The sequence below is a fragment of the Sorex araneus genome, chromosome 3, assembly GCF_027595985.1.
Source record: "Sorex araneus isolate mSorAra2 chromosome 3, mSorAra2.pri, whole genome shotgun sequence".
Lineage (NCBI taxonomy): Eukaryota > Metazoa > Chordata > Mammalia > Eulipotyphla > Soricidae > Sorex > Sorex araneus.
In genome coordinates this window covers 111,140,148-111,164,713 of record NC_073304.1, presented here as the reverse complement: position 1 = coordinate 111,164,713, position 24,566 = coordinate 111,140,148, and the positions used below count along the sequence as shown (strand labels likewise).

Below are 24,566 nucleotides of genomic sequence, written 5' to 3'. Positions count from 1 at the left end.
AGTACTGTTCATCACAGTGACTAACATCTATTTTTAAAAATATATGGGGCTGGAGCGATAGCAGCACAGCGGGTAGGGCGTTTGCCTTGCACGCGGCCAACTTGGGTTCAATTCCCAGCATCCCACATGGTCCCCCGAGCACCACCAGGAGTTATTCTTAAGTGCAGAGCCAGGAGTTAACCCCTGTGCATTGCTTGGGTGTGACCCGAAAAGCCAATATATATATATACATATATATATACATATATATATACATATATAAAGGGGCCCGAGGCATTTGCCTTTCAGCGGCCAACCTGGGTTCATCCACAGCCAGGTCCTACCTGGGCAGGAATGATACAGAGCCAGAAGTGCGCCCTGAGCATCTTCGAGCGGCCCCAACTCAGCCCCATAATGAAGGGAGACGCAAATGCCCAAGGAAATCCAACTATTCCCCCTGGCTACCGAGGGTGAGGCGGGGTGGGGTTGCTGACTTCCGCGAAGCGCTGTGGGGAGAGCTAGGCGGGCAACTCTGGACCAGGCGCCGAGATGCCCAGAGAGCGCGCGGAACGAGCCGCTCCTACAGTGCCAGCGGGGGCCGGCGGAGCCACGCCCCGTCGTGTACGTCGCGGCGCGTGGGCGGAGCCCGCGCTGCTCCCCGGAAGCTCCGCCCCACCGGCGTGACGTCACATATCGTGGGCGGGGCCTGGCCCTGGTCTCCGGGCCCGCGGGGCACGGGCCGCTCCGTGGACGCCGCGCGTGGGGTAGCCGAGGGGCCGCCGCGGCCGGAGCGGTGCCTGCCAGGTAGGGCGGAGGGCACGGGCGGGCAGGGGGCCCTCGCGGCAGGTGGCCACGGCGGGAGACCGCGCCCGGCAGACCTTCCCTCTCTCCCTTCTTCCTCTCTCCTTTCCTCCCTCCCTCCCTCCTTCCTCCTTCCTTCCTTCCTTCCTTCCTTCCTTCCTTCCTTCCTTCCTTCCTTCCATCCTTCCTTCCTTCCTTCCTTCCTTCCTTCCTTCCCTCCCTCCCTCCCTCCCTCCCCCTCTCCTCCGCCCTCCCTCCCTCCTGTGGTTGGGGGTTCCCTTCCAGCCCTTCAGTTCCTTGCAGCTCAGTTTCCAGACCAGGGAGCAGATTCCTGCTGTTCTGAAAACGGGAGAACAGTTCCCTCGAGCAGTGGTGTTTCTGCCAGGGCTGATGGCAGAGGGAAGGAGAGAGGGGGGAAGGGAAGACCCCAGGTTGAGAGGCAGGCCGGAGAGTGGGGAGAAGGCAGTGTGGGCAGGGTGGTTGTCAGTGCTGCTGGAAGCCGGGGCCTCTGCTGCTCCGTGATTCATGTGGACATTCGTCCCTTCATAGCAGCCTCTTACCAGCGGCTCTTCCACTAGATGCCCCTTATCAACACTTCTACACATCCCTCTGGGAGTCTGAGACTGTGACACCACGATGGTGTTTGCAAGCCCCTGGTACCCACCAGGATGCTGAAGTGCTCCTAGTCCTTGTTCCCCAGTGAGGAGACCTGAAAGCTCCAGGGAGAGGAGTCCCGGAAACACGTGACTGAACACTGTGCTTGCTCTCTGCACTGGAGTGGGGGGGCATGGGTCTGGCCCATGCCAGAGGGGCTTTCCTGGCGGGTGGATAGTGCCCTCACCCATCGAGTCCAGCAGGCCAGGGGTACAGACCAGAAATTCTGTTCCCTGTGTCCACAGTCACATGCACTGCTTGGCTGGGTGTGTCTCTGTGTCTGCCCTGAGAGCTCAAGGTAGAACCAGAGAGGTAGAGAGCTAGAGGGACCTCCCTTCCACTGCGCCCTGTCTGAAGCTAGCAAGTGGTTTGGATAGTGCCAGCGAGCATATAGCTTTTTGGAGAAAGGGGAGAAAAGACAATTTAAAAGACTAGTAAGCCTACGGGGAGAGTTATTAGGGATTTGTTAAGTAGGGTCTAATTTTGGACGGGTGGACTGCACCACCTTGGACAGTCTTGAGGAAACAGCCAGCGGAGTCGGGGATCATGAATTAGGTAGAGCCTGTGTCGGAGATCCAACCCTATCTGACCTCCAGATCACAGGCTTGCCCTGGCAGAGGTCCCAGCCAGGTCCACCTGGGACACCCCTTCCTCCATCCCCTGATTCTGAGCCCTGCACCCATTTTCCTCGACCTTCTGTTGATTCCACCTGGCCAACTTGGTCCTTAGGGAGGCTCTTTTTGTCATGTCATGCCTTTGACAAACAAAACTCAAGTTAGATTGTTTTCCCTCCAGAGCCTGTGAAAGGACATGATCCACACATTCACTCTGAGGTATTAATGGTCTCTATAGAAAGGTGTTTTCTTTCCTCCTGTACTTGTCTTTGGTAGAGCCTGGCAAGCTCTCCGTGGCGTATTCATATGCCAAATACAGTAACAATGATGGGTCTCATTCCCCTGACCATGAAAGAGCCTCGTATGTGGCACCGCTGGGAAGAACGAGTAAAGAGAGGCTGCTAAAATCTCAGGGCTAGGACGAATGGAGACGTTACTGAGACTGCTCAAGAAAATCAATGATTGGGGCTGGAGGAATAGCACAGCGGGTAGGGCATTTGCCTTGCACGAGGCCAACCCAGGTTTGAATCCCAGCATCCCATATGGTCCCCTGAGCACCGCCAGGGGTGATTCCTGAGTGTAGAGCCAGGAGTAACCCCTGTGCATCGCCGGGTGTGACCCAAAAAGTAAAAAAAAAAAAAAAAAAAAAGAAAAGAAAATCAATGATCAACGGGATGACAGTGATACAGTGATACTTGTCTTAGTTCTGGGTGCTTATCTGAGCCCAGTGGGAAAAAGTGAGTTCACGTTTGAGCGCCAGCAACCTGGAGGTGCTGATGGCCAACTTCCTCCTGGCTCTTCCTGGACCACTTATTTCACACTTGACTTGCTGGTGTGTCACCCTAATATTCCACATATTTCCACATATGTGATTTCATGTGAGCTTTTTTATTTTTGCTTGTCTAAAGTCGAATATTGTGTTAGTAGGGAAAGTGAGGTATATTTGATTTTGTGCTGGAAGCCAGATGCTCTTGTCTGTACCTCACCTCCTGGTCGCTCTGTGAGATAGCCTTGTCCTTTCACAAATGGTCTCAGGTCTGTTCATATAAAGAAAAAGTCATCAAGGGATGACGCCACAGCACAGGCAGGTCAGGTGCCTTCCTGGCACCCCATATGGCCCCCTGAGTGCCATCAGGAGTAACCCCTGAGCATTTCTGGACATGGCCAAATTAAAATAAGAAAGAAGTTACATGTTAAACAACTTGTGTAGGCCTCTGCAAAGTGGATTAGCATATGAGAAAAGTGTTTTTTGGGTTTTTGCATTTTTTCTTTTTTCTTTTGGCTTTCAGACCTAGCTGTGCTCAGGGCTTACTCCTAGCTCTGAGCCTCAGAAGTCATTCCTGATGGTGCTCTGCTCAGGGGACCATACAGCATACCAGGGATCGAACCCAGGTCCGTTGTGTGCAAGGCAAGTACCATATTCCTATCACTACAACCCTATGGAAGAAAATGTTTAATGTGTAGACAAATTTAATAAAGAAAAATTTTTACCTGGAAATGTCCGATGCCACCTATTAAACTAACTACTTAGTTCATGGTTTTTAGACTAGCTGATAACATGGTAAAACTTGGTAATGTTAAAGGATTTAATGAAACATTTTCACCGTTGTAAAACTTCAGTGCTCTTTTAATATCCCTATTATTCATCCTTTGAAAGCACTACTTTAGAATTTTATCTATAAATACTTTTGACTTAATGATCACTTAGCAACAGGAAGCCATGGGTTCGACAGCCCAGCCAAAGGAGAACTGGCAGGTTGGGACCCGACTTCCACTGGCAGCTTCTCATCCTCTGCTCCTTCCTGGCTCTTTGCTCTGCCGTTGTTTCCTTCATTCTTGAGCTGACACCCGCTTCATGCAGATGACTCCCCAGTTCCATGTTGCATCAGTGTCTTGCTGTCATTTCTGTTCTACAAGCACAACATTCCTTTATGTTACCTTCCTACTCCAGAGTCCTTCAAGGATATTTTTATCGTGGTAAGATACATATTCCATGAAATCGGCTGTTGGGATCTGGAGAGATACAGCAGGGAAGGCATGCTGCTATCTTGCATGCTGCTGTTCCTGGTTCCCATAGCACCCTGTAGGGTTCCCTGAGCATCTCCAGGCGTGATCCCTGAGCACCACCGGGTGTGCCCACCCCCTCCCCAAGTTATCAAGTTCACTATTTTTAAGTGGGCAGTTTTGTGTTAAGTACTTTCACGTTGTTGTGTTCATCAGGACCATCCAGCTCCAGAATTTTCTATCTCCCAGATGGTATCTCTACCTGTTAAACCTTTAACTATTCTTCCTCACTGTCCCCCAGTCCCTTGGAGCACTAGTCTACTTTCTGTCATGAATTTCACTTGTTCAGGTAAGTGAAATTACATCAGTGGACTACATGTCCTTGTGACTAGTTTCTGTCAGTCAGCACAGTGTCCCCAGGGTTCAGTGGCCTTTGAGCTGGTCCCACTCTCCCGTGGTTATCCGGCTAGCACTCTAGGCCCCTACTTACAGTTCCCCTGGACACATATCTGTAAGACTGCTGGATCCTTTAGTGATTCTTAGCTGTTTGAGGAAATACCACACTGTTTCCATATGCCAGCCCGGCTGTACAGACCTACAGGGACCAGCCTTCTCCCGGCCTTTCCTGCACTGCTTTTCCTCTTGGTGGTGGCGAGCCCCAGGCCAGGAGGTGGGACTCAGCTGCTGGACGCCTCTCTGCTGATGCGGCTGAGCATGTTTCCTGTGTTTCCGGGCCTCTTAGAGATCTTTTGAAAGCAGTCTCCTCGGGTTCTTGGCACAGTTGTTGTTGAGTTTCAGGATTCTCTGCAGAATCTAGATGTTTATCCCTTACAAGATGATTTGAAATATTTTCTCCCAGTCTGCTGGACACCTATTTAGTGTGAGTGTTGGGGAAGGGGCCTTCCAAGCAGTGCTGGGCACGGGGGAGCTGCTGCTAGCGATCTGGCCCTGAAGGCCTGCCGAGGGCCCCCTGAGGAGGTGCTGCTCTGCCCTGCTGTGTTGAGGGGGCCAGGACCAAACTCGGAGCCTCTGCTTGCTGTGCGCATGCTCCAGCCTAGCGCCGGCGCCCTACACTCCGCTGGCCTTTTTGCTCAATTGTTCGTGCCCTTTAATTAAAAAAGGTTTGGGGGTTCTTTTTTTTTTTTTTCAATGTGGTCCCATTTGCCTTTGTTTCATTTTTCCCTCTTCTGTTGCCTTTGCTTCTGGCACTGTATCCAAGAAATTATTGCTCAATTTGGAGTCATGGAAGATTTCCTCCTATGCTTTCTTCTAGGAAATGTGTAACTTTAGATTTTACATTTATTCACTATTTGGATTGTCATTGGGCCACTCTGGTGGTGCTCAGGGACTCTTCCCAGGTCTGGGCTTGAAGGGCGGTCCTGGGATTGAGCCCAGGCCTCCTGCACGTGGAGCATATGCTCCAGCCCTTTGAACTGTCTTTCCAGCCCCTACACTTAAGTTTTTAATCCATGTTTAGTAGATTCCTATATATGATATAAAGCTCCACCTTCATTCTTCTGCATGAGGACATCCAGATGTCACAGCACCAATTGTTGAAGAGACAGCTTTCCTGTGAGTGGTCCTGATACCCTTGTCAGATATCTTTGACCATAGTGTGAAGGTTTGTTGGGGTCTCTTCCATTCTGTTGGTCTGTGTGTCTGTCTTTATAACACTGCCACAATGAATGAATTACTAGAGCTTTTTTAACATTTTTGTTACATCTAGCTGTGCTCAGGGCTTACTCCTGCTTCTGAGCTCAAGGATCACTCCTGGTAGACTCGGGAGACTGTGTGGGTGCCAGGGATTGAACCAGGTTGGCCATGAGCAAGGCGAGTGCCCTAGGTGCTGTACTCTCTCTCCTGTCCCTGCTTTGTAACAGCACCAGAGACTGGGACCTCGGCTTCATTCTTCAGGTATTCCGTTTGGGGGCCACACCTAGTGGTGCCCTGGGGGATGGGCCATGCAGCGCCAGGGATGGAACCCAGGCCCCCCAGTGCCATGCGTGTGCTCCAGCCCTTTGAGCATCTCCCTGCGATATACCTTTACTTACTTGAGTCTCATTTAACTTTTTTCTGCAATATTTATAGTCTTGAGCGTGTGACCCTTCTGTCCATCTGTTTGAAGTACAAAATGGGTCTGCTCTGATTTTACTCATCGTCTTCAGGTTTTTTTTCTTTCCTTCTAGTTTAATCTGACCTTTTGCTTTCTTGCATCTATTACATTATGGGCCCCCGCAGCAGTGTGGGCCCTGAGCCTTGGCACACTCGGCTCGGTGCTTCGCTCTCTGGGCTGGGCCTGGCTGCCGGTGCCTGCCCCAGGGGCACACACTCTTAACATTGAAAGTTAAAGTTCCTGTATGGGAGAAAGAAGGAGAATTAGAAAAGTCAGATATAAGTCAGATATACCTTTCTATTACCATGAAAGCTTTAGGGACAGTTTTTTAAAGTTTTAATTAGGGCATCATGATGTATAGTGTTGTTCATAGAAGAGCTTCAGGTATAGAATGTTCCAGCACCAATCCCACTACCAGTGTCCCCAGGTTCCCTCCCCAGCCCCACCCCCAGCCTGCCTCCTTGGCAGGCACAGTTTTAAGTCTGGCTGTTGTAGCTTGGATTTCCTGCTTTCAGGGTTCTTGGCTCCTGTGATTTAGAAATACACATGAACCTCCATGTCACCATGTCCTCAGAACCTGGCCCCTGCCTCCATCTCCATCGCCTCTTCTTCCCCACCCCAATTTCTTTTTTTTTTACTAGTGAATTCTTCCAAATCTTAATTTTTTTTTATTTTTATAAAGTAGTTCACAATATTTGATTATATTTAATATTTGAACACCAATCCCACCACTATTATACCTTCCCACCACCATATTTTGTATATTTCTGATCCAAACCCAGCCCCTGCCCCAAAGCAGAACCTAAATAATTTATTTTTTATTGTTTGTTACGAATAAACTGCTGAAAATGCTCTAAAAAGCTTTCCTTAGGGGAGTGCGTGAAGATTGTTGTATTTCACCCTGGGGCTGTTAATCCCGTCTATAAGAAATTACTAATATGTTGTTAAAAGTTGAGCCTTATGTGCATATATATATATAAAATACACACAGAGACATATATATATCTGTAAAAATATACTTCCCTCTAAGTTTGGTTGCCTTCTACTTTAAACCCCATTTAATGTGGTGTGCTACTTTTAGAGTATGAGTGGTGTGAGGTATGAGATGTCACATGGCTGTTTTGTGGCCACATGGTCCAGGAAGGAATAGGGCCACTTGTGGGGGAGGCTCAGGAGGGTGGTCGTTTTATGTTCTCTTCTTTTTTTTTTTTTTGCTTTTTGGGTCACAACTGGGGATGCACAGGGGTTACTCCTGGCTCATGCACTCAGGAATTACTCCTGGCAATGCTCAGGGGACCGTATAGGATGCTGGGAATCGAACCCGGTTTGGCCACATGCAAGACAAACTCCCTACCCGCTGTGCTATCGCTCCAGCCCCTTATGCTCTCTTCTGAGAGGAGGACAATGAGTCTCTAGATCATGGCCTTTGATGAGATTACCTGGCACCAGCCAGAGGTGGCTTATAGGCATGACTGCCCCATTGCCAGAAACGGGATGCGCCCATACCAATTTCTCACCTTCCCCATCCTTCTCATTTCTGTAACCAGGATACTCCCTCTGATACCTTGTGTCCTGTATCTTCTGTTTGTCTGTCTTACTTCACTGAATGTGAGATCATCTTGTCCACCCAGTGCAGCGAGTTGCATGATTCCATCACCCCTTGAAGCTGCAGAGGATTCTGGCCTGTGTAGGACAGAGCTTATTGTCCCAGTCTCCTGAAGATTATCTCCTAAGATTTCCTCTTTTTACATAATTTTCTCTATATATAAGTTACCTCATTTTCATGGTATACGTTTCTTGCATCTTTTGTTAAGTTGATTCCCTGAGGTCTTGGTGCTTTTGAACACTGTTTTGAATGGGGTGGAGTCTGATTTCTTGGGGACACGGTATACATGAGACTTAAAATATCAAGGAGCTCAAAAGCCTGTTACCTGGAACAGCCCTTAGAGGGGGCGTCTTCCTGCTGAGACTGCCCACTCTGTAAACCTCCATTTTGGGGCCAGAGACAGCACAGGGCCTGAGGTGCTTGCCCTGCACCAGCCCTGGCTGGGACCCTAGCACCAGCAGGGGTGACCCCTGAGCACAGCCAGCTGTGGCCCAAATATTTTTTAAAAGGTATTAATTCCTCAGCTTCTCTTCTGCGATTGGGATCACACTCTCCAGAATCACTGGGGGGAAGGGGAGCCTGGCTGTTCGTTCCACACACCAGCGCCTGGCCCCGAAGCCTCACAGCTGCTCTGCTCTTGCTGCCTCCCCCTCTCCTCCAGCACCAGCAGCTCCCGCCTCCGCTGACGGAGCCATGAGGAGAGTCCCCACGAGCGGAAACCTGAGGATGACGAAGGTGGCCTACCCGCTGGGCCTCTTCGTGTGCCTGTTTATCTACATGGTCTACATCAAGTGGCACTGGGCCTCTGCCACGCAGGCCTTCCTCAGCCTCACCGAGGCCGCCACGGGAGCCCGGCGGGCCCAGCAGACCCGCGGCCCCTCTGGGGTGGCCCCCCGCGGCCAAGAGGTCTTCTACGGCATCATGCTGGACGCGGGGAGCACCGGCACGCGAGTGCACATCTTCCACTTCTCCCGCCGGCCCGGAGGTACTGCGGGGTCGCTCCCCTCCCCCGTCACAGCTCTCTAGGGCCCCTCCCCGGCCCCCCCACTCGCCATTTCATGGGGCAGCAGTGGATGGGGTGTGGCAGCTGTCTCCCTGTCCTCAGGAGGCTGTTTGGTGGTTGTATCTCCCCCCCTCACTAGCAGCCCGTCTGGTGGCTGGGACCATGGCCCAAACAGGAGTCCCAGGCGAAGGGTGGGGGCGGGAAATCAGCCCCTTGGGCCGGCGCGGGCAGGTCAGTGGGCGTCCATGGGGCCAGACCACGAGAGCACGAGAGAGGTGCCAGCAGCGAGGACGGGGCCAGCACTTCCTGTTCCCGGGCGTGGCTGCGTCCCCTGCCTCAGGGCACTCACGACTCCAGCCTTTGAGCCTGGCTGGTCCTGCCTCTTCTGCGCCTCTCCAGAGCAATTAGGGCACATTTGACTGACTTTTCCCCTGCTCTGTTGTTTTAACTTACCACTACAGATATTCACATGCTGCCTCTGCCTGTCCCCCTAACTAGTTTTTGAAGTTTTAAGGTCACACATGGCAGTGTGTGCTTCTTTATTTATGCCAGTGTTTCTAGGAGAAAGTTCTTACGCACGTGTTGCTCCTGATTCCCCCCTTATGTCTCTGTCTGAATCTTCTGACACCAGGTGTTCCGAACACTTCTCCATGCTCTTTGCACCCGTGGCCCAGTTCTCCCTAATTTTAAATGGCCCTTTTGGTGCCGGAGAGACAAGGACAGTGGGTTAGGGCTCTGGCTTTGTTTGCAGCCAACCCAGGTTTGCTCCTGGCACCACATATGGTTCTCAAGCCCGCTTGGTGGAGTAAGCCCCGAACATCAGGGGGACCCAGAAAACAAAGACCAACCAACAAAAAACGCCCCTTTTTGTCAAGAAAGAAAACAGCACATACTTTTGAGAATGTTGTAGTATGTCCTTGCATAATCAAGGAAATGATTTTTGTTTGTAGTTTGGAATCTTCTGCCACCCTCCTCGATGGGTTGACTTGGCAATAAATAAGTGTCAAATTTTAACATCTTTAATGAGTACTTTTTCATATTGTAAATTATTCTTAAAAGTTGCTCAGCAGTCGAGCTCGTGACTTGTTCTGTGTGACCCTGGGTTCATGTTGGAGGTAGTTGGGGCCACACCTGGCTCTGTGCTCAGCAGTGACCCCTGGTGTTTGGAAGGCCAAATGCAGTTCCAGGGTCACTGGATCGCCACACACAAGCCAAGTGCTTTAACCCTGGTGCTATTTCCATCTTCAAAGACTGGGGGTTTTTTGTTTGTTTTTTTTTTTTTTTTTTTTTGAAGTAAAAGATTTTATTCAGAGATTTCTAAGAGAGGGAGGAAGGGATAAGTGGAAAAGAAAAACCAGTAGGAGTAACGCGCTCAAGAGAGAACGCGGGCTTCTCCAAGGGTGGAGGAAGCCTTTGTTTGTTTTTTAAGTGAAGCTTTTGTCTAAACAGATGTAATAGTTATCTTGGTTGACCAAACTACAGAAGCAGAATTCAAGCAAGAAGTGGGGATGGGCTCTTGCTATTCTGGATCAGGCTTTTTTCTTCATTTTTTAAATTTTGCGATGTCTGCCTGTGCCATATTCCCAGTTTGCCTTTGCAAAAACACAGTTTTCCAGGGTTGGGAAGAGCCCAGTGGCCCTCAGTGCAGCTTGGCATGTGGCAGCCCTAGGTTCCATTCCTTGCACTGTGTGTCCCCTGAGCACTGCCAGGAGTAACCCCCAGTCATTGGGATGTGGCCCAGGAAAGAAAAGGAGGCAAGTGAAGCAAACAAACATGTTTTTCCCTTAGAAACTCCCACCTTGACCCATGAAACCTTCAAAGCACTGAAACCTGGCCTCTCTGCTTACGCTGACGATGTGGAAAAGGTAACCGTTTCTGCTGCTCTGTGTTTGCCCTGCTGATCGCCGCCTCACAGCCTCTCCTTCCCTCCAGCTCCCTTTCCCGGAGCCCGGTCGCCCCCTCTCAGGCAGGGCCTCTCTGATGCGCTGCCCGCACTCTGCCCTTGGAGGAACCCAGGACAGCCCTCGGGGCCCAGGCCCGCTGCCCCTGCCCTCCAGACACATGCACCACACCCCTGCCCCTGACCAGTCCAGGCTGGGACACGAGCTCTGCAGGCTGAGGCCCCGCTTCCAGCACGAGCACCCACTGGTGCCCATGCACTGCCAAAGTAGCCCTTGAGCAAAACAAACAGGTTCAGGGTTTTTTTGTTTGGGCTCTTCTGATTGATGGCTGTTGACTGAAACAGCTTGAAAGTGTTTAAAGCAAGGTTTACAAAGCCAGACAAGTGTGAAAGAAACAGGCTGCCAAACTTTAATTTGGAGTCAAAGAGTGGCTGCTCAGAATACACTTACTCACCATGGTGTACAGTACTGTCGATGGTGGGCCTTCACGCATTCGGCATTCCAGCCCTGCACCCCCATCATTGTCTCAGGCCCCAGCCTCCTTCTCGTTCCCGCCATGGTAAGCTCAGCTCTGTGTCAGTTCTCAGGTTCTGTGGCACCTGGCCGTTTGTCATCCTCCACCGTATCAGTGCATCTGCGTCTGTCTGTCTCTTCTGCTCTGCGTCTGTCTATCTGTCTCTCTCCTTCTCGATGACTCATTCAGCATGGTCCCCACCAGCTCCACCCCTATAGTGGCAGCTTCATCATTTCCTCTTATATTACAGCCAAGTAGTATTCCATTTTGTGTTTATACCATAGTCTCTTGTCCAGTTCTTGGATGTTTGGGTTGTTTGTAGATTTGGGCTGTCATGAACATTGATGCAATGAACATGAAAAGAGCACAAATGTTTGTTATCAATAGTTTTTGGGTCATTGGGGTCAATCTTACAACCAGGAGAGTTTTCTATTCACATCTCTATAATGATTGAGGCTCTATTTCAATCATTAGAAACTATCTTAATCATTAATAAAAGTATTATGAAGGAGTTAGAATACTGCTTGGGGTTTACAGTGTTGTGCCCCACCAAAAAGCATGTTCTCGCGCCTGCACACCACCCGACAGACTTCTGCCTTCTGAGTCTGGAGGATGCACAAATGGGAAGGCTTCTGAAATCCCAGGCTCCAGACTCCTCGAAGAGCTACACTGGCTGCTTTCATTCTTTGTGATGTATTTCACTTTCATTGGTGGGAGATGGTTTCTCATTGTTTTGATTTGCATTTGCCTGATGATCAGTGCTATAGATCATCAGGGATGATGATTTTTATGTATATACCTATTGACTTCTGTCTGTCTTACTCGAGTAAGTTTCTGTTCATCTCTTCTATTTTTGGACAGGAATAGAATGACTTAAAAGTCTGTAATGTCTGTATCTGTAAGGCCCATACATTTCAACTGCTTTTAATCAAGGCTCCTGCATTTCCGCTAAGTCACTTATGACGCTGGGATAGCTATTCAGTTCTGCTTGGTTTAAACAGGTCTTAAAAAAGAGTATACAGGGGCTGGAGCAATAGCACAGCAGCGAGGGCGTTTGCCTTGCATGTGGCCGACCCGGGTTCGATTCCCAGCATCCCATATGGTCCCCGAGCACCGCCAGGAGTAGAGCCAGGAGTAACCCCTGAGCATCTCCGGGTGTAACCCAAAAGGAAAAAGATCAGTCCTCAGTGTGACTCCTGCTTGACCCTCAGCACCACAATGATCCTCCAAGTTCTGCTAGCAGTGAGCCCTTAGCACTGCTAGGTGTGACCCAAAGACAGGGCTTTGGTTTAAAACAAAATTGGTAATTTCAGAATAGTCATGAGTTTAGACCTGGTTGAATTCGCTTTCTCTACAGTAAACTCATTGGGATTTTAATCTTGCAGTAGGCTTTTCCACAACCAAGTGTAACAGATTCCCAGCCTCAGGGGTGAGTCGAGGCTGTGCCCCTGCCCCACAGCCCCGTGCCTCCAGGGGGCAGTGTGTCCTGGTTCCCCTGGACCCTTCAGGAGGGAGCGCAGGTGTCTGGAGTGATCATCCCGCAGGGAAGGAGGCACTTGCCTTGCTCGTTGCAGCTGACCTGAGTTTGATCCCTGACACCACATAGAGTCCGCCCAGTCCTACCAGGAGTGATCCCTGAGCACAGAGCCAGGAGTAAGCTCTGAGAACTTCCAGAAGAGCATGTGTTTGTGTGTATCTGAGCCAGGTGTCGCCAGCTTCCTGTATTCCACCACAGTGGTACGTGCACTTTGCTCTGCCGTTGTAGAGACCATCTACTCCTGGGACGTTTGAGAAGAGATTTTTTTGTTTTTTGTTTTTTTAAGTAAAATAGTTTTATGTAGGTACTATGAAGAGAATACCTAATTCAAGAGAGAAAGCAGGCTTCTCTCTAGGGGAGACAGAGTGCTGAGGGCAATCCTGAAAGCAACGGAGAGAATTCACCACATTCCAGCTGCAGGTGCGGAGACCCCAGAATGGGCTGCGTGAAGAGCATTGTTCATCCTCCTGGCCCAGCGGGCTGTGTTGTACAGGTCGCTGCGGAACTCATGCGGGGCTTCCCCTCCTAAGGGCACTGAGGTGTGGCTTTTACCTCAGCTGCTCTTCATCACCAGATAAAATTGGTGATGAATTGGCACGTTGCCCCTTAGGCCTACGGCCTGAGAATCCCAGCGATGTTTCACCATTTTTCTCCTCCTTCCAATCCCCATGTCTATGAGGCCTCCTCTCCCTTTTGTACCTTGAACATTCTAGCGGTTATTTATAGGATGTGTTGTAGTTGCTGGAACTGTCCGGGGATTTTAGTGCTAGAAGAGCGCCAGGACTTACCCATGGTCACAGGGGAGTGTAAGCTCCCTGGGAGGTCCCCTGGGAGGTGGGAAGTGGAGCCTGGAGCCGCACTGCCAAGCCCCGTGCCAACAGGGCGCTGCTCCCGCCCTGCTGCTCTCTGGGCTCTCCTCCTGCCCAGTTAGGAAACCGAGACGGAAAGGTGTCTTGCACCTGCGTCAGAGCTCTGCTGTGTGCCGACAGACCCCACTCTCCCCTCCTCATGCAGAGCAGCCAGGGGATCCAGGAGCTGCTCGATGTCGCCAAGCAGGACATCCCCTTTGACTCCTGGGGGGCTACGCCGCTGGTCCTCAAGGCCACTGCTGGGTTGCGCCTTCTGCCAGGAGAAAAGGCTCAGAAGTTACTGCAGAAGGTAACCTCCCCTCTCTCCGGGGCTCGAGGGGCCGGGGCCGGGGCCGGGGCTTCTCAGCCCCGAAAATCTCAGCTGCATGGCAGTGTCCAGCATGTAGCTGTGCTGGGCAGTTCTGTGCAGGGCTCCAGCAGCCCCCTAAGGGGGCGGGCTTATGGATGATCATTTTCCTCCTTCGGTGTTCAAAACTGTTTGTGTGCTTGCAGGTAGAGTCAGTGTTTTATCATAAGCAGAACAACTTTGTTAAAATTGCTTTACGGGGACCAAGAAAGGTAGCACAGCGTATAGTGCACTTGCCGTATCTTCAAGCCAACCCAAGTTCGATCCTCGGCACCCATACGGTCCCTCAAGCACAGCCAGGATTGACCCCAGGTGTGGCTTAAGAACAAGCCGAGAAACTGCACTCTGTCTTCAGAGGTGCCTGTCAGGTCCCAGAGGGCCTGTGTGCCTCAGCCTCCCCTCCTGAAGAGCTGCCGACCCCGCGCTGCCAACCCTGTGCCTGGCAGTGCCTGGCTGTAGTCCGGGGGAAGGCCCTTTAGCCTTCTGCACCTCCTCAGGGTTTCTGTCACAGCCTCGTCCCCACCCTCTCCAGCCACCCCTGAAGACAGCCCTGGGTCCCAGCACTGGGTGCTCGCAGAGTCCTTTGTCACTGACTAGGCCAGGGAGCAGTTCTCGGCAGAACGGTTGTCTTGCATTCTGGATAGTTCTTGATAACTTAGCAGTTCCATGATTGACAGCTGTATCTCTGCACTAAGTGTTCAGCAGGACAAATGGTCACATGTTCATGCCAAATGGGGACAGGCCAGACTGCATCCGGAGGGTCGGGTTCATCCCTGGCATTCCATGTTCCCTGAGCACAGCCAAGCGTGACCCCTGAGCATTGCTAGTTGTGGCCCCTCAATAAAGCAAAATCTGGGGCTGGAGGTGGGCTCTTAGCTTGTACATGGCCAATCTGGGTTTGGTCCCCAGTTCCCCATATGGTCCCCGAACCCACCAAGAGTAATCTCAGAGCACAAGAGTTTGCCCTGAGCACTTCCTGGTATGGTCAAAAACACCAAAACTGAAAATTGCACAAAAGAATACACAGTGCGGGGCTGGAGCAATAGCACAGCGGGTAGGGCGTTTGCCTTGCATGCGGCCAACCCGGGTTCGATTCCCAATATCCCATATGGTTCCCCGAGCACCGCCAGGAGTAATTCCTGAGTGCATGAGCCAGGAGTAACCCCTGTGCATCGCCGGGTGTGACCCAAACCCCCCCCCCCCCAAAAAAAAAGAATTCACAGTGCAATATTGAATAATAATGCCGAGGCTTGTGTTCAGGAAACAATTCTGAAGATAATTTATTTCTTTCTATGTTATTATCAGTTTGGCAGAGAATTGTACTTAAATATATTGCCAGACTTGATAGATGAGATTGTCAGCAGATGCTGAGTGAAGATTGCCCTCCTTAATGTGAATTGGCCTCATATAATCTGAAGAAGCCTTTAATTAAAACCAAAGGCCGATTGCCCTGAACAGGAGGGAATTCCATACCTTTGCACTAGAACTGAAACATGGATTCTTCACTGAGCATGGATTCTTTCCAGCCTGGTGGGAAATTGTCTTTCTTAATAGTAACCCCAAAGTCAAGGTATTTCCCAAGGTGACATACGTGTCTTTGAGACGGTGAGGCTTCAAAGGGGCACCAGGCAGGGATAGCAGAGGACATCAGAGTGCTTGCTGATCGTTTATCACCCTGCGGCCAAAGCTTGGAACGGTCCCAGCCTTTGCTCTGAATGAACCTGTTCTGGATGACTCACAGGGGCTCCTGAGTCTGGAGCCAGGGAGCCAGGATTGGGGAGCGGAAGCTGAGCCCCTTAGACTGTCAGCCTGTCCTCTTGCTGAGGAGAGATGAAGCTGCCTGAGCTCCACCAGCCAGCAGCTCAGCAGCGCCCCCTGCTGCTCCGTGGCCACCATCGGAAGCCTGGCCTGTTGGGGGCTGCTGGCACCGAGCTCCCTGTGGTGAGGACCTGTCTCATTGCATGCAGGTGGAAGAAGTGTTCCGAGCATCCCCGTTCCTGGTCGGGGACGACTGTGTTTCCATCATGAACGGTACAGATGAAGGTAGAGTTCCTGCATGCCCGGAGGAAGGAAGGCATGAGTCCAGCTCACAGCTGACCTCAGGGTCCTCCTGGCCTCAGGCAGTCCCCTTCCCGCCTCTCCTGGCCCAGCGCCGTCTCTAAAAGCAGGTCTTCCTTATAGCTGAAGAGTTCGTAGCTCTGTAACTGCTGTGTCGTTAGCAGAGAGATGCCGAGCAAGGCTCTTCCCCAGACGCTGGTTTGAAGTAGGGCCTTAAGAATGAGTGGAGAATGGACACTGGTGGAGGGAAGGGTTCTCGAACATTGTATGAGGGAAACACAAGCATGAAAATGTGTAAATTTGTAACTGTACCCACACGGTGACTCACTAACTAAAAAAATTTTAAAATTAAAAAAAAAAAAGAATGAGTGGAAGGGGCTGGACGAGTGAGTCCAAGCCTAAAGGGCATTTGCCTTGCATGCGCGGGCTGGGGGTTGACCCCCAACACCCTGTGTGGTCCCCTGAGCCTGCCAGGAGCAATCCCTGAGCGCAGAGCGAGGTATGGCCCCCAAACAAAGCAAACCAGCAGCAACAAAAAGGAGTGGAGAGGGTGGGGCTGGAGAGGGTACAGGGGTTAGCGTGCTGGCCTTGCCTGCGGCCGTCAGAGGCCCCCAGTGCCTGCCAGGAGTGATCCCTGCGTGCCCAGCCAGGAGTAAGCCCTGAGCACCACAGGGCATGGCCCCAACACAAAACCAACAGCAACAACAGCAGAAGTAGCACAGGAACTGAAGAGAAGCGTTTGGTTCTCTCCCAGCCTCTCCCAGAGCAGGCCCTGAGGGAGACCTAGGGAGGGGCTTCCTGAGCACCTGGACTGAGCTCGGGGCTGGTCTGACACAGGAGGGTTGGGCCATCTGCTCTGAAGTCAAGATGAGTCCTGGGAAGGCCTCGTGGTGGTGGCAGCCGGGCCATGGGCTGGGTGCCACTTTGGTCCTCTCTGTCTCTCTGTCTCTGTCTCTCTCCCCTCCCCTGTCTCTCTTGCAGGCGTCTCTGCATGGATCACTGTCAACTTCCTCACAGGTGTGTTGGGGCTGCTTCTCGGGGCTCGGGATGGTGGGGTTCCCTCTCAGGAGCCAGATTCCTGGTGTTTCCAGCCCTGCGGGGGCACCCCCATGGAGGGCAAGGTGGAGGCAGCCTGTGGAGAGGAGCAGGGGTCTTCCCCATGACCTGCCCTCGGGCTTGGGGGAGGCGCCTGACAGCCAGGCAGACCCTCCGGAGCTGAGTGCTGCTCCTCCGCCACCATGGCCCTTGGGGGCAGCTCTCTTCCCGCCCGTGACCGTGAGGTCAGCCGAAAGCCCAGTGCCTCTTCCAGCGACATAGACACTCCTGGGCCTGGAGAGCCGAGGGCTGCAGCGCGTGGCCTGTGGGGCTCTGCCCAGGGACTCCTCCCGCGCGTGCTCGCCACGCCTCAGCAGCTGCTGCACTTGACTCCCCTCTGCCGCAGGATCCCTGCGAGGCCCCGGCCGGCACAGTGCGGGCATGCTGGACTTGGGCGGAGGGTCCACGCAGATCACCTTCCTCCCGAGGATGGAGGTAACCACCCTCTGCTGACCCCTGCAGGGTCCCCGGGGACGGACGCGGCCCCGGTGCAGTGCTTTGCTCCGTGAGGTTCGTTTCTCCCTTTCCCTCGGCTGGAGCTCTGCCCGGGCAGTGGACGGACATGTGGGCTGGGGTGATGAGCGCTGCCCAAAGCCCTGTGGGCACAGGCCAGAGCGCCTCCCCCGCCCCCGGCCCATGCTGCTCATGGGACAGGGCTCAGCCTGTGCCGGGACAGTCGCCACCCAGGAGAGGGAGGCATGCCCGTGACCCCAGGGCCCCAGTCATCCTTGTGTCCGCTGGTGGGCGGCATCTGGCAGCGCGGAGAGGGCGGACAACCCCTGGCCACCTTGCTGCCCACGGTGGCCGAGCACGAGCCCTGCGCGAGGGCCTGGCCCCTCTGTCCTCGCAGAGCACACTTCAGAACTCGCCCCCGGGCTACCTGACGTCCCTCCAGATGTTCAACAGAACCTACACGCTCTACTCGTACAGGTGGGCCTGGGCCCCCGCGGCCCCTCCGTCCCCCTCGCGTCCCCCACACCTCCAGCCTTTCCTGCCTTTTCTTCTCCCCCACCCCCTCCATTTCCCTTCATTTTTTTTCTTTTTTTGAGGGGGGAGTGGGAGGTTGGGACACACCTGGTGGCACTCAGGCCTGTGTGGTGGCACAGATTAAGCCCAATCCTGCTGCTCGAAGCAGCTGCCTTTCTGGCCCGGTTTCATTTTACCTAGAGTAAGGTTCCTCTCCAGTGCTCCTGTGGCGGAGAGTGTTCAGAAAGGTGTGGGAGGACCCCCAGTGCCACCGAGTCCTGTCCCAGACAGGCCTGTCCCTGTGGGGAGGCTCTGGTCTGTTGGTGTCACTAGCTGAGCGCCTGAGCTCCAGAGAACCTTCTGGCAGAAAAGGAACAGCCTGTTAGCAGCCTGCCCGGTTCCCTCCCTCGCCGGCTCCCTCGGGGTCACATGAGGGGCAGTGCCCAGAGCCCCCAGGCCACCCTCACCCCTCTCTCTCCCCACAGCTACCTGGGCCTGGGGCTGATGTCCGCACGGCTGGCGATCCTGGGTGGCGTGGAGGGGAAGGCGGGTGAGTGCGGGAGAGCGCTGTCCTGCAGAGCAGGGCTGAGTCTGGAGGGGCCAGGCAGGTGGGTCCTCGTGGGGAGCCCTGGGGTGCTGGGAGGGAGGGGCATGCATTTTGCCTGCGGGTGTGTTCTAGAAGAAAAGAGGTGGGAGTGGAGTCATTTCTGAAGGCCCAGGTAGGGCCTTCCCAGGGCGCAAGGCCGGGTCGACTGTCAGGGCTCGTATTTAAGGGCTCAGGCCGGGGCCAACCCTGAGCTCTGGCCAGCACCACCGTGACGCGCTTAGACCTGAGCTGGCCGTGAAGCCTGGTGGCGGTGGCAGTTCCACCCTCAGAGACCTCAGGGCCCCCGTCCTGGTTCTGCAGGCCGCATGGGGTAGCTGCTCTGAGCTGGTGTTGGGCCCTTTCCTGGGGGCAGGGGTGAGCCGGGGCTGTGCTGTGGGCCCGCCTGGGCCTCCTCCAGCCCCAGGCCCACCCTCCTGGCACCCTGGCAGGGCCCTGCTGTGTCTGTTCTGGCGGGGTGGCTGTGAGTGGTGACTGGACAGTGCTTGCCTCAGAGCCTAGGCCCACGTGCCCACTCTGGAGGACAGCGGAGTGCTTGCTGGACCGAGAGGCCTCGCTGCGAGGGGCCCAGGCCACCTCCCTGCAGGGCAGGCGTCAGCTGGCAGGGAGGAAGGCAGTAGCCGCAGTTCTGTGCGCGTCCAGTGCCCCGAGCCTGCCGTACCCTCGCTGCCTGGCGCCATGGGCGTGCCAGGGTCAACTCTGTCCTTCCGCCTCTCTCCTTTCTTCGTGTTTCTCAGCCGAGGATGGAAAGGAACTGGTCAGCCCTTGTTTGTCTCCCGGTTTCAGTGGAGAGTGGGAACACGCGGAAGTGGTGTACCGAATCTCAGGACCGGCAGCAGGTACCACAGGTCTGTAAACGGTCAGTGGCTTGGAAGGGTTCGGGTGGGCAGTTAAGGAGGGTGGTGCCTGCTGGCCCGTGAACTGGAGGAGGCCGTGACCTTGCAGACAGCCTGAGGCTCAAGGCGGGAGATCATGAACCAGATCATTTTTCCAAGAAAAACTTTAACATTGTAACCAGAAAAATCAACCAACATCCAGAAGCAGAAAGGAACCTACTTGGATAGGATCCAGGGATCCACTTACCTTGGAGTTAATGCTACTTCATAGCAGATAGTTTCAGGGTCTTACATGTGACAGGGCTTCTAGCTTCAGTGGCAGGGGTCCCATTCTTTATAGCAGATGTATTTTACAAAGATTTTATAAATTTACCGTTGAATACAAGTGATTTGTATTGTGGAACCTGTACCACAGAACAGGGAGGATTATTTGGTCTTGTTTGGGGTGGTGCGTGCCCTGCTTTCTTGGCTGCCCCTGTCACAGCAGCTCTGCCACCTGAGGAAGGAGACATCCCAACTTTCTGGACTGGAATTCCCAAGCTGTCTTGAGAGAGGTTTCCCATCTATTTCCCATGTTGCTCCAGACTCTGTTTCTGGCCTGTGGTGGGGCTAGACAGTATAAACCGTATATAAAGGCTTTTCACTTAGCTCAGCATGGCCCCAAAACTCAATGGTCATTAAGCAAGGTTGCACAAAAAGAAAATTGTAAAAAAATTTCTTTTTAATTAAAAAAAAAAAAGATGGGCAGTGTGTCCCCCCAAATGGCAGAGACGTGGGCCCAGGGCTCCTCCCCGGCAAGCCCGTGCTCGCCGTGGAGCAGAAGTAGAGGCTCTGAGCTTGTGGGTGCTGCCGTGCAAGGGTGCGGGACGCTCCTGCAGGGCGTGTCAGTTGCCCAGGGTGGAGGATCCAAGTGAAGCGTCTGTGTTTTCTGATGGGCGTCTAGGGAGGAGAGGCCTCAGTATCCAGGGCCCAGACACAGGCCAGAGCTGGGCTACTGAGCCAGCAGTTTGGGATCCAGGATCCCGGCTTCCCTCCCGCTGGGGCGGGGCGGGGCGGGGCGGGGCGGGGCGGGGCTTCCCACACAGCCCCTGGGGCCTCTGTGCTCCATACTTGGAACTTTTGCAGACCTGCCTTCAGTCCCTGGCACTGGGTATGGTCCTGCGTCCCCTTCAGGGGTGACCCTTGAGCACAGAGCAGGAATAAGCCCTAAGCTCCACAGGGTATGACCCAGAAGTAAAACCAAAAAGTAATAAACTGGAAGAAAAGTCGTGGTGCCCTGTCCCTGGCTGGCCCGTGGCGGAGGCCTAGCTCGCGTCCCTTGTGGACCTGGCCTAGTCCTCAGTCTGGCACGTCCACCGAAAGGACATGCTGGGGCCAGAGGGGACCGCTGGGAGGGGGCAGCTTCCACAAACTCCCCGCACAGAGGCCTGCTCCCGTGTGGCCTGCACCTCAGTGCTGATGGCAGGCCCCGTCCGGCTCCCTCCGAGGCTGGCTGTGCAGGGGAGATTTGCTAGAGTGACCGGAGTGCTCGGGAAGGCGCTTCGTTTATCCTCACCTTCAGACGTATAAATGACCAGATGAAGGTGCGCACAGGACAGGGTGCGGGGGGCTCAGGGCTGGAGGCCTGTGGGGAGATTCTGTCCGTAGGCATGCCTGCCCAATCCTTGCTCATTGGACTGGGCGCAATCCTCAGCCCTGTGCTGCAGCTCCTGAGAGTGGGTTTCGAGGGCTGTGGTGCTGGTGAGCACTTAGACTGGAGAGCCCCAGAGCCCACTGACCCTGGCTCTGTGCTCTCCCTCTGCCCAGCTGCGAGCCTCCACGAGCTGTGTGCCAGCAGAGTGTCTGCAGTCCTTCGAGACAGAGTGCACAGAACGGACGAGGTGAAGGACGTGGAGTTTTATGCGTTTTCCTACTATTACGACCTTGCAGCAAATGTTGGCCTCATAGGTAAGGAAGGGCCTGTTGGCCTCCAAGCGCCTCCTGGCCAGACGGCTGTGGCCTCCCTGCCCACCCGCGCCCAGGCCGCCAGGCTGCAGGTGCTCCGTCCCCTGAGCAGGTGGAGAAGTCAGGTCAGCTGACCAGGATGCCAGGCAGGAAATAGACTGTCCTCTGGGCTGCTGGGGACAGACGGGGGCTGGGACAGGACGAGAGAGCCCAGTCTGCTCCCAGGGACCCCCGCGTGGATGTGCAGGGTGGGCAGGGCTCCTGGTGGGTGTGGGCCTCTCTGTCACCCGGTCCCCTCTGACACAGCTGAGCCTTGGGGCTCTCCCGGCACTTGCCCTCCACAGTGGGGAGATGGTCACTTCAACCATACCGCCAGTGGCCACCACAGTGCCTAGGGCCCCAGGGCCCCACTCACCCCAGTTCCCTGCTCAGGCCCCTGGGAAGCTCCTCTCCAGCGTCCAGTGCTCCATGGTGTCTCGTCTTGACCAGGCTGCCCAGAATGGTGTCAAGGTCTGGCCTGGCTCAGCTGGGTTGCCATCCCGTGCATGACGGGTGACCTGTCACCCTGAGACCACCCAGTGACTCAGACCAGCCTTGAGGGGTATGGGGAGCCTCAGGGACACTGCAGAGAGTACTGAGGCCTGGGGTGCCTTCGAGGGTTGGGAGACACGGCCCTCCCTGTGCCCAGAAGGGAGGCCCTGAAGGGCCAGCCTCTGCACCCAGCCACATCCCTGCCGCCTGCGTCCCCACATGCAAATGGAATCTTTTTCATACTCAGGAAGTTGCTTTATTTTCACCTAAAATTCAAGGGTTTTCTGTGGGTTCCAAGGATCTTGAGGTGCCTGACCCCATCACCACTCCCCGCCATGGCTGTGTGGTCACACATGGAAACGCCATCCCTACCCCCAAAGCCGTGTCCTCCCGGGAATGGTGACAGGACCCGCTGTCAGACGGGCGCTCACTTCTCCCCGCAGACGCTGAGAAAGGAGGGACTCTCCTCGTCGGGGACTTTGAGGTCGCGGCCAAGTACGGTGAGTGGCGGCCACGGTGCCGGGAAGGGGGTGGCAGCCCCGCATGCACTCAGGGGGCACGGCCTGTCCCGTGCCAGGCGTCTGATGCTGAGTGCAGCCGTCATCATGCTGGGGGCCTCTCATGGTGCAGGACACTGGGCTCTGGCCCTCGACCCACTCCGCGTGCCTCTTCGTGCCACCACGCCCCAGTCTTCCTCATGAGTGCCCCTCCCCAGGGCCAGCTTGGCCCTGACCAGTTCTCAGCTCATGTTGCCTTTGGGCATGAGTCATCCGGTTAGTCTGTCTCTGTCACCCTCCCCTGAGGGAGACTTCTCTCTGCTCTTGGCATGGTGCCTTCCAGGCCCTTCCCCGTAACTGCCCTCTTTCCTCAGGGCTGTGTAGTGCTCCGCTGTGTAGAGGTCCCAGTTTCTGTTCCCTTTCATTTGTTATTGGACACTTAGGTCACTTCCGGTTTGGGCTACTGTGAATAGTGGCAGAAAGGTCTTTCCTGAGGAGAGTGCGCAGCGTGCAGGCTCTGCGGAGGGTTGGAGAAACCCTGCTTTCACTGCCCCAGGTGCAGCGGGGGCCGAGGTCAGCGCGACCCTTGGTGTCTTTCTCTCAGGAACGTCTCCTTCCTCCCCTTCCGCCCCAGTGGCCTAGGCTTGCCCTATTTGGGGCCCCTGTGGTGCCCGGGACCCGTGTGGACTCTGTGCCTGCTGGGCACACGTCAGCCCTTTTCAGCTGTCTCCGTGGCCCCAAAACTGGCTTTTTTTTTCCCGGCTTCACCCCCGCCTGCGGACACCTGGTGTTCCTCACCTTGCAAGCAGAATTCTGGAAAGGCCGTTGGTGGCTGGTCTTGCCTGAGTCCCTTGGGGACGGGAACCCTGTCCTAAATGTCTGGGTGCTTTCATTCCTCAGAAAGCCCAGGTTCGTGTCCGGGAGAGGGGCCCAGGGCCCGGCCGAGACGTGGCCGGTGCCGTCACAGACCCTGCGCAGCTGCCCTGTGGGGGCCACGCGTGGCGGTGCTGGGCTCCACGCCGTGGTCACAGCCATCTCCACTCTTGGCCAGAGGGGACTGGGGTCGGCCCCGGCCCCGCCACACTCTGGCCCGCTGACACCACCCCCCGCCCCGCAGTGTGCCGAACAGCGGAGACCCGGCCCCGGAGCAGCCCCTTCGCGTGCATGGACCTCACCTACATCAGCCTGCTGCTCCGAGGGCTCGGTTTCCCCGGGAGCAAGGCGCTGAAGGTGAGGCCCTGCGCGGGTGCCCGGCCCTGCACCCCTGCATGCAGCCCAGCCCCCAGCCCCCGTCCTGCCCTTTGTCCTCTCTAGCTGACGCGGAAAATCGACGACGTGGAGACCAGCTGGGCTCTGGGGGCCATTTTCCACTACATCGACTCCCTGAGCAGGCGGCAGCGCCCGCACTCATAGTGGCCCGTCTTGGGGAGAGCAGACCTCGCCGCTCCAGGGACTCTGGGGGAGCACGCCCCCCTACCCCCCCGCCCCAGCTGCAGTCACCGTACTGTGTGCCTGTGACAGGAGCCCTGTGCGTCTCCTCATTGTGTTCCCCACCCTCCTCTCGGAAGCGACTCTGTGCGAGACTGTCCCTCCAGGACAGCGGTCTGCTTCTCCTGGGCGGGCAGGGCCAGCCAGACCGCAGCCTCGGAGAGGGCTCCCTGGGGATGGGAAGAGGGCTGGGGGTGTGGCCGTGCCTGCTGAGCCCTGGGGTGCAGTGGCTGCCTCCCTAGGAAGTGCCCGCTGGGCTCGCCAGGGCTGCCCGCGTCCTGTGCCCAGTGCCCCAGTGAATGTACAAAGAATTGAACCGGCTGAGCCTCATGTTCTGAAATAAAGTGTTGACCAGGTGTCTGTCCTCTGACTGCTCGTGCTGAGGGCCCATGCGCCCACCCTGTTGCTGATGTGTGCTCCGGTGGTGTGGCAAGGGGTGTTGCTGTGCGTCAGGAGGATGCAAGAGGCCGCCCTCGGGTCCTCCTCTGGTCCCCCACAGGGCGCTTCCCCAGATCCTGGCCCAGCATGGTCCAGGCCCTGGCGCTGAGCCCCGGGTGTCCAGGGTCCTCCGCAGACCCAGGAGCGTCTAGCCTCGACTTCCCCTAG

At 54.9% G+C, this 24,566-nt stretch overlaps 1 protein-coding gene across 4 annotated transcripts; it reads left to right on the top strand.

The window, feature by feature from the left end:
- The first annotated feature begins 645 nt into the window (after positions 1-645).
- ENTPD6 (ectonucleoside triphosphate diphosphohydrolase 6) lies at positions 646-24,316 on the top strand. 4 transcript variants are annotated; one of them, XM_055130051.1, is made up of 15 exons: positions 649-783; positions 3,338-3,440; positions 8,433-8,756; positions 10,563-10,639; positions 13,741-13,884; positions 15,909-15,984; positions 16,981-17,016; positions 17,441-17,529; positions 17,945-18,024; positions 18,546-18,610; positions 19,402-19,512; positions 21,307-21,447; positions 22,419-22,475; positions 23,590-23,702; positions 23,787-24,316. In XM_055130051.1, exons 2-15 carry the CDS (start codon positions 3,392-3,394, stop codon positions 23,883-23,885), a joined length of 1,461 nt encoding a protein of 486 aa, XP_054986026.1. In that variant the 5' UTR covers positions 649-783; positions 3,338-3,391; the 3' UTR covers positions 23,886-24,316. The 4 variants fall into 4 exon arrangements, with proteins under 4 accessions (XP_054986028.1, XP_054986026.1, XP_054986027.1 ...); XM_055130052.1 differs by having other exon boundaries at positions 650-783; positions 3,338-3,456; XM_055130053.1 differs by lacking the exon at positions 3,338-3,440 and having other exon boundaries at positions 646-783.
- Positions 24,317-24,566: the final 250 nt, after the last annotated feature.

Bases quoted from the DNA above. Each gene is read 5' to 3' on its own strand.
- ENTPD6 (XM_055130051.1), top strand. From the start codon at position 3,392: ATGGTGCTCTGCTCAGGGGACCATACAGCATACCAGGGATCGAACCCA. The intron at 10,640-13,740 runs GTAACCGTTTCT...CTCCTCATGCAG, and splicing joins ACGCTGACGATGTGGAAAAG to AGCAGCCAGGGGATCCAGGA. The intron at 22,476-23,589 runs GTGAGTGGCGGC...CCCGCCCCGCAG, and splicing joins TGAGGTCGCGGCCAAGTACG to TGTGCCGAACAGCGGAGACC.